The 12,862-nt window shown below is 46.9% G+C and overlaps 1 protein-coding gene across 3 annotated transcripts in view; it reads left to right on the top strand.

The window, feature by feature from the left end:
* The window catches only part of BCAP31 (B cell receptor associated protein 31), a 33,835-nt gene that overhangs the window by 5,582 nt on the left and 15,391 nt on the right, over positions 1-12,862 (top strand). For all 3 annotated transcript variants that reach the window (XM_053578916.1, XM_053578917.1, XM_053578915.1), the window contains exon 4: positions 4,271-4,418. In XM_053578916.1, the coding sequence (XP_053434891.1) occupies positions 4,271-4,418 (148 nt within the window). The remainder of the gene's footprint in view (positions 1-4,270; positions 4,419-12,862) is intronic.

Here is a 12,862-nt window from a genome sequence, read left to right as displayed (position 1 = left end):
ACCTCACTGTTTTTTTTTTAGAGACAGAGTCTCTCTTTGTCATCCTTGGTAGAGTGCCCTGGCATTGCAGATCACAGCAACCTCCAGCTCTTGGGCTTAGACGATTCTCTCGCCTCAGCCTCCCGAGTAGCTGGGACTACAGGTGCCTGCCACAACGCCTGGCTATTTTTTGTTGCAGTTTGGCTGGGGTCGGGTTTGAACCTACTACCCTCGGTATATGGGGCCGGCGCCTTACTCACTGAGCCACAGGCGCTGCCCATACCTCACTGTTCTTGAAATACTTGGCAAGGCCTCAAGAGGCAGTTCTTTGCAATCAGGGTTCTTTCCCTGAGCCTCAGCAGCTTCTGAGCTAGGAGTAGGTGGGCAGTATGTGTGTTGTCCCTGGAGCTGAGCGCCATGAAAAGCTGGGCTACTGAGTGTTTGAACTGTGTGTGTGTGTTTTCACTTTCGGGGTTGGAGTGAGGGCAAGAATTGGAGAAAGGAAGGACCTTTTTGAGGATTATTCGAATCATCAGGGCCTTGCCCTTTTCCCAAACCAGAACCATAGACGTATCTCTTTTCCAGTACAGCTCAGTGGGCCAGAGGCCTCTGTGGAATTCAGTAGTTGACAAAGTAAGCCTTCATTCTTTTTTGGGATCAGAGAACTGCTTGGAAGTTCTAGAGAGACTTACCACTATGATGACTGGCTGTTTCCAACCCTCATGTTAGGGAGCATTATCTAGAGAGATCTGGAAAGTCCTCTCTAAATAAAAGTGTTATTACAAGCAGATACTATGGAAAGATACTGGCATAAACAGCCCAAGCTGTGGCCCTGGACAGCTCTTGCCCTTCCCTCAGAGGGACCTCAATCAGATCGGACTGGAGGGTGCAGGATCCACCTGCCTGGGCTGAGGCCAGGGATAGGGAGGGCCATGATCTGTTGTGACACTTAGACTAGTGTTGCTGAGTGTCCCCCATCCGCAGTCTCTTGGCTATCTGTCAGGGTGGTTGTGAGGATGGTGAGATTTCTGGATGCAGGTTACAAGTGTAAAACAACTTATATCGTTTTTTTTCCTGCTTATAAAAATAATGCTTTTCTAAAAATTTTATTTATTTTTGAGACAATCTCACTTATTTACCCTCGGTCGAGTGCTGTGGTGTCACAGCTCACAGCAACCTCCAAATTCTTGGGCTTAGGCGATTCTCTTGCCTTAGCCTCCCAAGTAGCTGGGACTACAGGCACCTGCCACAACATCTGGCTATTTTTTGGTTGCAGTTTGGCTGGGGCTGGGTTTGAATCCACCACCCTTGGTATATGGGGCTGGCGCCCTACCCACTGAGCCACAGGTGCCACCCATAAATTTTTTTTTTTTTTTTTGTAGCGACAGAGTCTCACTTTATCGCCCTTGGTAGAGTGCTGTGGCATCACACAGCACTCGGCAACCTCCAACTCCTGGGCTTAGAGGTGATTCTCTTGCCTCAGCCTCCCGAGTAGCTGGGACTACAGGCCCCCGATTTTTTTTTTTTTTTTTTTTTTTTGAGACAGAGCCTCAAGCTGTCACCCTGGGTAGAGTGCCATGGCGTCACAGCTCACAGCAACCTCCAACACCTGAGCTCAAGCGATTCTCTTGCCTCAGCCTCCCAAGTAGCTGGAACTATAGGTGCCCGCCACACCACCTGGCTATTTTTTGGTTGTAGTTGTCAATTGTTTGGCAGCCCTGGCTGGATTCGAACCCGCCAACTCTGGTGTATGTGGCTGCTGCCTTAGCCGCTTGAGCTACAGGCAGTGAGCCAATAATGCATATATATATATATTTTTTTTGTAGAGACAGAGTTTCACTTTATTGCCCTCAGCAGAGTGCTGTGGTATCAAACAGCTCACAGCAACCTCCAACTCCTGGGCTTAGGCGATTCTCCTGCCTCAGCCTCCCGAGTAGCTGGGACTACAGGCGCCGCCACAACGCCCGGCTATTTTTTTTTTTTGTTGCAGTTTGGCTGGGGCTGGGTTTGAACCCGCCACCCTCGGCATATGGGGCCGGCGCCCTGCTCACTGAGCCACAGGCGCCGCCCAATAATGCATATTTTTAAAAATTCAAAAATTGATCTTAGAAAGTTAAAGTCCTCTGCAATCCTGTGCCCACAGATAATCATCGTGAACCTTTGCTATTCATTTCCTGTGCTGACACCTTTGTTAAAATTATGGCAGCAGGATCATATATATAGTTTTTGGATTGTTTTCTACTTACTGTACCTGAGATGTGTTTTTACAGCAATTCCATTCTTTTTAAAGATTATATAGTATTTTTCATACAGTTGTACCACAATTTACTTATTGCACTGTAAGCATTGCAGATGAATTCAAATGCTTCTGTGGGATAAATTTGTAGAGTGGAATTGCCAAACCTTAGAGTATGAGCTTTTTACATATTCTAGCAGGTGTGGTCTTGTGCGGGTGTTTGTCCCTGCTGGCAGCATTTGGGAGTGCTCACTTCATGGTGCAGATATAACACAAGGACTCTTGCGGGTAGGCAGAGTTTTATAATATAAGATCAGCTTAAAAACCAAGCTGTGTAAAACCAGAAGTTAAGAATCAAACATACTGGGCAGTGCCTATGGCTCAGTGAGTAGGGTGCTGGCCCCACATACTGAGGGTGGTGGGTTCAAACCTGGCCCTGGCCAAACTGCAGCAACAACAAAAAAATAGCTGGGGAAAGGGCCAAGGGAGGGGAAGGGAGGGGGGAGGTTTGGGTTGAGGGAGGGTAATGGTTGGGGCTACACCTAGGGTGCATCTTAGAATGGGTACAGGTGAAACTTACTAAATGCGGAATACAAATGTCTACATACAGTAACTAAGAAAATGCCATGAAGGCTACGTTGAACAGTTTGATGAGAATATTTCAGATTGTATATGAAACTAGCACATTGTACCCCTTGATTGCACTAATGTACACGGCTATGATTTAACAATAAAAATAAATAAATAAATAAAAATAGCCGGCCGTTGTGGCAGGTGCCTGTAGTCCGAGCTACTCAGGAGGCGGAGGCAAGAAAATCACCTAAGCCCAAGAGCTGGAGATTGCTGTGAGCTGTGATGTCACAGCACTCTACTGAGGGCGACAGAGTGAGACTCTGTCTCTTAAAAAAAAAAAAAGAAAAAGAATCAAACATACCCATTCTGTGATGTCTTGCCCCTCTTATGTGGGAGTCTATTAATAGCCTTTAGACGGATCATTGTGTACTGACTTAAAAAGGTGGCTTAGGGTAATCAGGAAAGAGTAGTAGGTTTGGTATGGCTTTACATACAGACAAAATGTACTCATGTATATAGATTTTTAAACTGGAGGAGTTGTAAAAACGTGTTAAAGATAAAGTGTGTATTATAAAACCAATAATAATAGGGTAATGGACTGCAAACGACTTTAGATAAGGTGGCCGCATTGTTATTGTGTATGCTGGTGGAGGTGACTACGTTATGGGATATTTTTCCTTTCCACATTTGTGATGTGTTTGAATGTTTGATAAGCACAAATTCCTTTTGTAACCAGAAGAAAAATTTTTTTGAGACAAAGTCTATGTGGCCCTTGGTAGAGTGCCCTTGGCATCACAGCTCACAGCAATCTCAAAAACACTTGGGCAATCCTGTTGCCTCACCCTCCCTAGTAGCTGGGACTACAGGCACCCGCCACAATGCCCAGCTATTTTCTTTGTTTAGCAGGTTCAGGCTGGGTTCGAACCCACCAGCCTTGGTGCATGTAACTGGTACCCTAACTACTGAGCTACGGGGTGCTGAGCCCAGAATAAAATATTATAAAGAATAAAACCTATTGTAAAGTTTATAAGCAGAAACCCTGACCCTTTATCATGCCTCCTGTGGGTCATCCCTCCTGAGCAGGTGTTTCTGTGGACAAGACCATGTTGGCTTATCATGTGGTGGCTGTGGGCCACCTGGAGATAAACAGAACAAGATGCGGTTGGAGCACCGTGAGAAGAGGAAGCTGCCCTGTTGCCAGCAGCACCTTAAGCTTGGTTAGCATCTTGAACTGTATAGCAAGCTGTTGTCTGGGCAAAATGGAGCCCTGCTAGAAGCTGGAGGAGAGTGTGGTCATGAGGGCCATAGCTTCCAAGAAAGCCCATCACAAGGGGTGTGTGTATGTGTAGAAGTGGGAGTAAATGGGGAGGTGGATGTGAGGGAAATATTGAGGCCAGCCTGTCTCATGTACCTGTTTCTGTTGTGCAGGTCAGTCTTGCCCAAGTGACAGCTATATGCCCAGGTCTCTTTGCTTCCCCATAGATGCTGTACGTGAGATTCGGAAGTATGATGATGTGACAGAAAAGGTGAACCTCCAGAATAATCCTGGGGCCATGGAACACTTCCACATGAAGCTTTTCCGTGCCCAGAGGAATCTCTACATTGCTGGCTTCTCCTTGTTGCTGTCCTTGTGAGTAGGGAGGGGCTAGGGCTTGCAAAGGGAGCCCTGGGTTAGCTAGGGACACAAAGGCACTTTGACTCCTTCTCAGTCTATAGCCTGGACCCAGAGGACCTGTCTGTGTTAGGGAAGCCACATGGTCCCCCATCACCAACCTGCAAAGATAGCATGGAGGGTGGGAGAGAGCTGAACGGACTACTAGAGGACCCTGAGATACTATGTACTCTTGTGTTCTGTTTGCATGGAGCTTGAAGTACATGGCAAGGCCTTTCCTCTGGGACCAGCACATAGGGAGCAAATGAACAGGGGTGTTTTGTGTGGGGTGCTGACCTGGGGACTGAGGGTAGAAATGGTCCAAGGGGGTTGGTACCAAGCCTTTCCATAGGGCCTGCCCAGATGAAACCTATAATGGGGCATGTGTTGCTCCATGGTGGCTTTAGTACTTCTGGTGTTTTCTCAAACAAGACTAAGTGCTTTGGTCAGGGCCCGGGGGAAGCTAGCTGGGCAAGGCTGGACTAACAGAAAGCTCTTTTGGGCCTAGGACCCTGTTTACTGCCTCCGGCTTCACACAGGGTCTCTGGTCAACAGGAGCTGGCTGAGTGATGGATGGGAGCACAGACTGGGCACATAACGTGTCCGGAAGGTCCTTGCTGTGGTGTTTGGGTGGAGAAGCCCGGTGCTTGAGTTTGTCTGTGCTGTTAGAACAAAACACCTGAGACTAGTTAATTTGCAGACAAAAGACATTATTTCTCACAGTTTTGGAAGCTGGGAAATGTAAGACCCATGTGCCAGCAGGTGTGGTGTCTGGTGAGGGTTGCTCTGTTTTTCAAGATGGTGTGTCCTCTAGAGGGGAAGAACACTGTGTCCTTACATGGTGGGAGAGACAGAGGGCAAAAAAAAAGAGTCCAAGCTAGTTGTCTCCAGCCCTTCTATATAGAGTACTGCTCCATTCATGAGTGCAGCCCTCATGATGTGCTCACTTCTCTTTTTTTTGAGACAGAGTCTCAAGGCGTCGCCCATGACATCATTCATAGCTTACAGCAACCTCTAACTCTTGGACTCAAGAGATCCTCTTGCCTCAGTTTTTTTTTGTTTTTTTTTTTTTTCTATTTTTAGTAGAGACGGGATTTTGCTCTGGCTCAGGCTGGTCTCAAACTTATGAGCTCAAGCAGTCTACCTGCCTTGGCCTCCCAGAGTGCTAGGGTAACAGGCGTGAGCCACTGTGCCCGGCCTGTGATCGCTTCTGAAAAGGCTCTGCCTCTTAATGCCACTACAATGGGGGTTAAATTTCAACCAATGAATTTGGGGGACATACAGACTGTAGCACCAAGGAAGCATGTGGATTTTGAGGCCAGACTTATAGATGGTGATTTCCTCCTTGGTTTTGTTCCCAAAAACTTAAGACTCTCATCGTCACCTGGAGTGTCTGTCTCACTAGGCTTTAGGATGATTACTTGTCTGGGTTTTAGCTTTTCAGAAAAAAAACCTCAGTTGTTCAAATGATCTTGGACTCTGTAGGTCCAATGGAAAGGGTAGAGGTGGAAAAGGCAAACATTTTTCAATATACTATTGGGTTATAGATGTAATCTACAAACTTGTCTTCAAACTTAGGAAAGTCAGGAAATGAGAAAGCTGAAAGGTAGAGTCACATACCCTAGATTTTTTTCTTTTATAATTTTATTTATTTATTTATTTTTTGCAGTTTTTTGGCCGGGGCTGGGCTTGAACCTGTCATCTCCGGCATATGGGGCTGGTGCCCTACTCCTTTGAGCCACAGGCACTGCCCCACATACCCTAGATTTTTAAGGTTTGGGAAGCTCTAAAAGAGTATGATCTCGTAGTTTTAGACTGAAAGGTAAGCAAATCAAGATTCTGAGCATGACTGTACATGGGCCAAGTGAGGACAAAAAGGTCCACAGAGAGAGGGGAAAGACACAGCTAAGGCCATCTACCAGAAAAGCATCCAGAGCTTTAGGAATAGTATTTACAAGGTGAAGGCCACGTGGAAGCTCTGGTTTGGGAAGCATGGGGAAGAACTGGGGAGAAGACAGTCCCCTGTGTATGTCTATGTTGAGTAAGGGGTGGTGGGTAGAAGGCTGAGGGCAAAGGATATGTTGGGACGAGAGAATTCAGATCTTAGATGGGCAAGTGTGTATGAGGGGGCCTGGATTCTCTAGACTAGTGGTTCTCAACCTTCCTAATGCTGTGGCCCTTTAATACAGTTCTTGTAGGTCACGACCACAGGTTGAGAGCCACTGCTCTAGATGGTATAGTTTTTGCTGAGACTCGATGAGATTATGTCCAGCAGTGAGCTATTGAGATCATCTGCAGATGGGATTTCCACCAACCCTTGGGGAATTGCAGAGTGGGAGAGGTGCTGGAAGGCTGCAGACAGGCAAGCATCCCAGTTTCCAGTGGGAGGAACAGGTAGGTGAGGAAATAGCCAGAATGGGAGGGTTTGACTTTGATCTCAAGCTACATTCTAGAAAGAATAGCTCTGTGTGGTCTCAGGAGAGAGAGGCAGCCGCAGTGGTGACTGAATTCCTGGGAGGTTCTGTTGTCTTACTTCTGCCTCTGGTAGATTGAGAGTGGGTGGAGCATCAGCTCCATGTTTGCCAGCCTCCCAATCTGTTCGTAGGGACCAGATGCTGACCTGTGGGCAGGGTGGAGTTAGGTGTGGTCCCAACACGAGTGGCTGCTACATGGATCAGCTTCATCCAAATAGAGGCCTTGGGAAGCTTGCTTTCCACTCCCACCTACTCAGTGTTTATCGTATGAAGGCATTTGTCATGATGAGCAAACATAGGGAGAAATGAATAGTAAGTTAGGGACCATTGAGAATCCTTAGTTGTTCAGATGGGTTCATGGATTGGACTGGCTCAAATGAGACTTGAGTTTTTAATGAGTCCTAAATGTGTGTACAGGTTCATACAGGGCAGGGAAGATTGGGCTAACCAGGAACTCACAGACTTGGGAGTTGGGGCCTAACTCATCAGTGTGAGTTAGCAGCAGAGCTACTGCTAAACCTGGTGAGCTGTTGGCATCCCTCAGTGAGGGCTGAGGATAGGAGGGAGCCACTATTCCTACTGGGCTACTGGCAGTCAAGTGCTACCTGGAGGGTTGTGTTTGGGGCCTCACCTTTTTGGGAGTTCCAGCAAACTGCAGATTGTTCCTTCAGCAGCTGTCATAGCAGCGGCTGATAGGCTAGTGCTTATTCCTCACAGACCGGGGCTCTAAATCCTGTACGCTTCTGACTGGGTTTTGCTTTCATTGTTTTACTTCTAGGACATCTCCATGTTAGGTGGTACAGGTGTTGTCTGACCATGCCAGGAGAAAGCAGCATAGTCAACTCCCTTCTGTGGCTTTGAGGTAGCCAGACTACTAGGCAAACAAGTGTATGCTCAGCCTAGTCCTGTGTATGTGTTACTGTTAAGCCAGGGTGTTCTAAGTTAATTCCTTTAGTTGACTTTTTTTTTTTTTTGAGACAGCATCTCACTATGTCACCCTCGGTAGAGTGCTATGACATCACAGCTCACAGCAACCTCAAACTCTTAGGCTTAAGTGATTCTCTTGCCTGAGCCTCCCAAGTAGCTAGGACTGCAGGCGCCTGCCACAACGCCTGGCTGTTTTTTTTGTTGTTGCAGTTGTCATTGTTGGTTAGCAGGCCCAGGCCAGGCTTGAACCCGCCAGCCTGGGTGCACACGGCTGGCGCTGTTACCACTGTGCTACGCCTGCCAAGCCCAGTTGACTTTTTTTTTTTTTTTTTTGAGACAGTGTCTCATTTTTTCACCCTCGGTAGAATGTTACGGCATCACAGCTCACAGCAACCTCAAACTCTTGGGCTTCAGTGTTTCTCTTGCCTCAGCCTCCCAAGTTGCTGGGACTACAGGCACCCGCCCACAGCACCTGGCTATTTTTTGGTTGTAGTTGTCATTGTTGTTTGGCAGGCCCAGGCTGGATTTGAACCCACCAGCTCTGGTGTATGTGGCTGGCGCCCTAGCTGCTGAGCTACGGGTGCTGAGCCTTAGTTGCCTTTTTTTAAATTGACATACAGTAAAAGCACCATTTCTGGCATATGAGTTTTTTGACAAATGAGGATTGTCAGTTAATGCCATTGCAATCAGGATGTAGCATGGTTTGCAGTTTGCTTTCTAACGTATCTGGGTGGCTTCAGATAATAGGCAGTTTTTATTTGAGCCCTGCAGAATTCCTGAAATGATACATGCAGAGATTAGAGGCAAGGTTAAATTTGGATCCACTGTTGTAATCTGCTTTTACAGCCACTTTTCTTTCTTTTTTTATTAAATCATCGCTGTGTACATTAATGCGATCATGGGGCACCATACACTGGTTTTATAGACCCTATGTTTGACACATTTTCATCACACTGGTTAACATAGCCTTCCTGGCATTTTCTTAGTTATTGTGTTAAGACATTTACATTCTACATTTACTAAGTTTCATATATACCCTTGTAAGATGCACCGCAGGTGTAATACAGCCACTTTTTTGTTACCTCCTCCTTGACAAACATGTAAGGCCTCACCTATTCACTTTTAAACATGTTTGACAAGTGGCTATATTAACTTCTTGGCCAGATTGTTCGTGTAGCCACACACATCTTCCCTTCCCCTTGCAGCTGTCAGATGCTGTGAGCTGTGCGTGAGCCGCCTTGCTGTGCTTGTAGCACCCTCCTGTGGCCCCATCCAGTAGCTTGATCAAAACAGTCATGAGGCTGGGCTTTCGTAATTTCTTAGAAAAGGAATCGGTGATCCCAGGGATGAGTATGTATGGATTCACCAACAATCTATTTAAGCTTTTCTAGAACTTTGCCAGAAATACATACTGCTCCCTGGTTTGAGGGTTAGAGCCTATGGTGGCAGCTGTAACCCTTGAGGAACTTCTCTTTTTATGTGATATTAGCTATAGAAATGTCCTTACCTGAACGAAACTCATGTCTGCACAGCCCATGAGTGACTCGTAGGGAACACTGAGAGAGCAAGGCAGCCTCTTCATTATTTCTTCCAGTGAAAAGTCATACTTTTTTTTTTTTTTTTTTGAGACAGTTTTAGTATGTCGCCCTCGGTAGAGTGCCATGGGGTCATGGCTCACAGCAACCTCAAACTCTTGGGCTTAAGCAATTCTCTTGCTTCAACCTCCCTTGTAGCTGGGACTACAGGCACCTGCCACAACGCCTGGCTATTTTTTGGTTGTAGTTGACTCGGGCTGGATTCAAACCCACCAGCTCTGGTGTATGTGGCTGGCGTCCTAGATGCTGAACTATAGGCGCCAAGCCAAAAAGTCATTCTTTTTACTGTGAAGTGAACAAGCTCTCCTTCAAAAAACTTCAAGTAATAAAGAAGAGTCCTCTGAACTCCCCTGTGATCCCATCCCCAGGCAGTAGTTGGGATGTTTTCAAACTTTTTAGTAAATTTTTATATAACTAATTTTTTCTTACAGGTGCCATGGTTGTTTTCCCCCTGTTTTGACTAGCTGTTTTCACCTAATGCTATATCTTGATGATTTCTCCAAGTAACTTGTGCATACCTCTTTCATTTGTCTTAATGGTTGTTACGAGTGGGTGCTCTGTTACCCTAGGGGCCATCATGATTAACTGATTGTCTGCTCTGGGATATGTGAGCTGGTTTGAGATGTTTACTGTTAAAACCCAGTGCCCTTTCTGTACATTTCCACCATTGGAACTGGATTGCTGGCACCTGGTCCCTGGCCCCTTGCTACTCTAAGTTTAGCCCAGAGCCCAGCAGCCTTGGCAGGACAGATCAGAAATGTAGACTCTTGGGCTTGCCCTGGGCCTGCTGGGGAGAAGCTAGGGTGTGATGAGCTTACTGGTGACCCTGTGCATGTTAGCAAGACTGGGATGGTGCTACTCTAGCACATTTCCCTGTGTCCATGACCCGGAGGCTTATAGCACTTCTGGATTTCATGGTGGGGTTTTACTGCCTGGGGTAGAATCATCTAGGTCTGGATTTGTTCAAATGTATTGAACACTTGGAGTATTCACGTACTTACTTTCCTAGGTTGGTTCTTTCAGAAACCATGTCATAACTGCCCTTTGGGTTTTTGAAGTATGCCTCTTATGGCTGTCAACATGCGTTGTCTGCCCTAAATAGAGTGTGAGTAAACGGACTAATCCCTGTTTGCAGCTAATCCTTGTTTTTTTTCTCTGAGTCTTTGTTTACATGCCCCTTCAAATAACTGGGGAAAGGCAAAGAAGGTAGAGTAGTCGGGAGAGACCATCTCACAGGAAGGGAGCACAGAGGTGGGTGCTCACCTTCATATGCTCTAGAACAGGGGTTCTCAACCTTCCTAATGTCATGACCCTTTAATACAGTTCCTCATGTTGTGGTGACCCCTGAACATAAGTAGCAATGAAAATAATTTTATGGTTGGGGGTCACCACAACATGAGGAACTGTATTAGAGGGTCGCAGCATTAGGAAGGTTGAGAACCACTGCTCTAGAAGGTCCTAGGAGGTCAGAGGGACCAGGAGGATCAGGAGCCTGGAGGCTTGAGTCTCCAGGCTGGTGCTGCCACTTTTGCACCTGTGTGGCTTTGGGTAAGCTACTTACCTCCTGCCCAGAAGTCTTCTCTTCTGTTTAGATATGGGCTTATCAAGAAGACTGGATGGTCACATGGCCTGGCCTGTGTGCGCACAAGCTGTTAGGATGATTCATTTGGTTCGAGCTGGAGCCGGTAAGGACCTTGGTAATCTTCCATGTCACATGGGCCTTTGTAAGCAGAAGAGGGCAGCCCAGGTGAGATGGAGTGACCTGAGGGGCACAGCTTCTGAGCGGCCAAGCCCATAGCCCATGCCCAGTCCCTGTCCCTTGTTCAGATAGCCTTCTCCCTTGGTGGAAGCTGTTGATACCAGGTAGTTTTTTCCAGCCTGCCTCTGGCTGCAGGTCAGACAAGGGGCTGCTTTGTTTCCTGAGTAGGCATTACCTGGCTTTCGGTAGAAAGGTACCTGTATGATCTGTGAGCTAATATCGACCTTCCTATGCATCTTCATTGGTCTGGATTTTCTGAGTCTCAGCTTGGCGCTGTAGCACAGTGGTTACAGTGCCAGCCACATGAACCAAGGCTGGCGGGTTCAAACCCGGTCCTAGCCAGCTAAACAACAATGACAACGGCAACAAAAAAAATAGCCAGGCGTTGTGGCGGGTGCCTGTAGTCCCAGCTGTTTGGGAGGCTGAGGTAAGAGCTTAAGCCCAAGAGTTGGAGGTTGCTGTGAGCTGTGACTCCACAACACTCTACCACAGGCTACAAAGTGAGACTCTGTCTCAAGGAAAAAAAACGAATCTCGTATTCTCTTTCACATACCTAAGTATTGGGAAGATCTAGCTTAGATGTATTCACTATAGGAAGATACAGCTTTAAATAAGCACAAACAGGAAAAATTATGTCTATGAACTGCTCCTAGAACTACTGTTGACACGAATCTCTGCCTTGTATATCTTTCCAGACTTTTCTACACATAATAGCAGCTCCCACTTGTTAAGCAGTCTATATGTTACACACACAGTATGTTTTTACAACGACTCTGTGAGGAAGAGACTGAGAGTCAGAAAAACTCAGGAACCTCTCCAAGTTCCCAGAGCTGGTCATCGGCAGAGCTGAGAATTTAGATTTGAGCACCTGGGGCTTTTCCCTACAGAATCCACATGCTTCTTAACTGCCATGTGGTAACTTCTTTTACTCAGTTTATCTTGAATGTTTTTCTAGGGCACCTGATCAGTGTCTTTAACATTCTTTTTTTTTTTTTTTTTTTGTAGAGACAGAGTCTCACTGTACCGCCCTCGGGTAGAGTGCTGTGACGTCACACGGCTCACAGCAACCTCTTAACTCTTGGGCCTACGCGATTCTCTTGCCTCAGCCTCCCGAGCAGCTGGGACTACAGGCACCCGCCACAACGCCCAGCTATTTTTTTGTTGCAGTTTGGCCGGGGCTGGGTTTGAACCCACCACCCTTGGCATATGGGGCTGGCGCCCTACTCACTGAGCCATAGGCGCCGCCCGTCTTTAACATTCTTAATCTTACGGTTTTTTTTTTTTTTTTTTTTCTTGAGACAGCTTCAAGCTGTCGCCCTGGGTAGGGTGCTGTGGCATCACAGCTCACAGCAATCCCCAACTCCAGGGCTCAAGCGATTCTCCTGCCTCTGCCTCCCAAGTAGCTGGACTACAGGCACCCATCACAACACCTGGCTATTTTTTTTGGTTGCAGCCCTCGTTGTTTGGCGGGCCTGGGCTGGATTCGAACCCGCAAGCTCAGGTGTGTGTAGCTGGCTCCTTAGCTGCTTGAGCCATAGGCGCTCAGCCTCTTAGGCAGTTTTTTAATGCAAAATACATGCCACAATAAGACTCACTGTCACAGTCATTTCTGGTGTTAGGCTCAGGGGAGTGTTAAGGGCTTTCACATGGTTGTGTAGCCAGCCTCCA

Source organism: Nycticebus coucang, chromosome X, assembly GCF_027406575.1.
Source record: "Nycticebus coucang isolate mNycCou1 chromosome X, mNycCou1.pri, whole genome shotgun sequence".
Taxonomy (NCBI): domain Eukaryota; kingdom Metazoa; phylum Chordata; class Mammalia; order Primates; family Lorisidae; genus Nycticebus; species Nycticebus coucang.
This window is presented reverse-complemented; position numbering and strand designations above follow the sequence as displayed.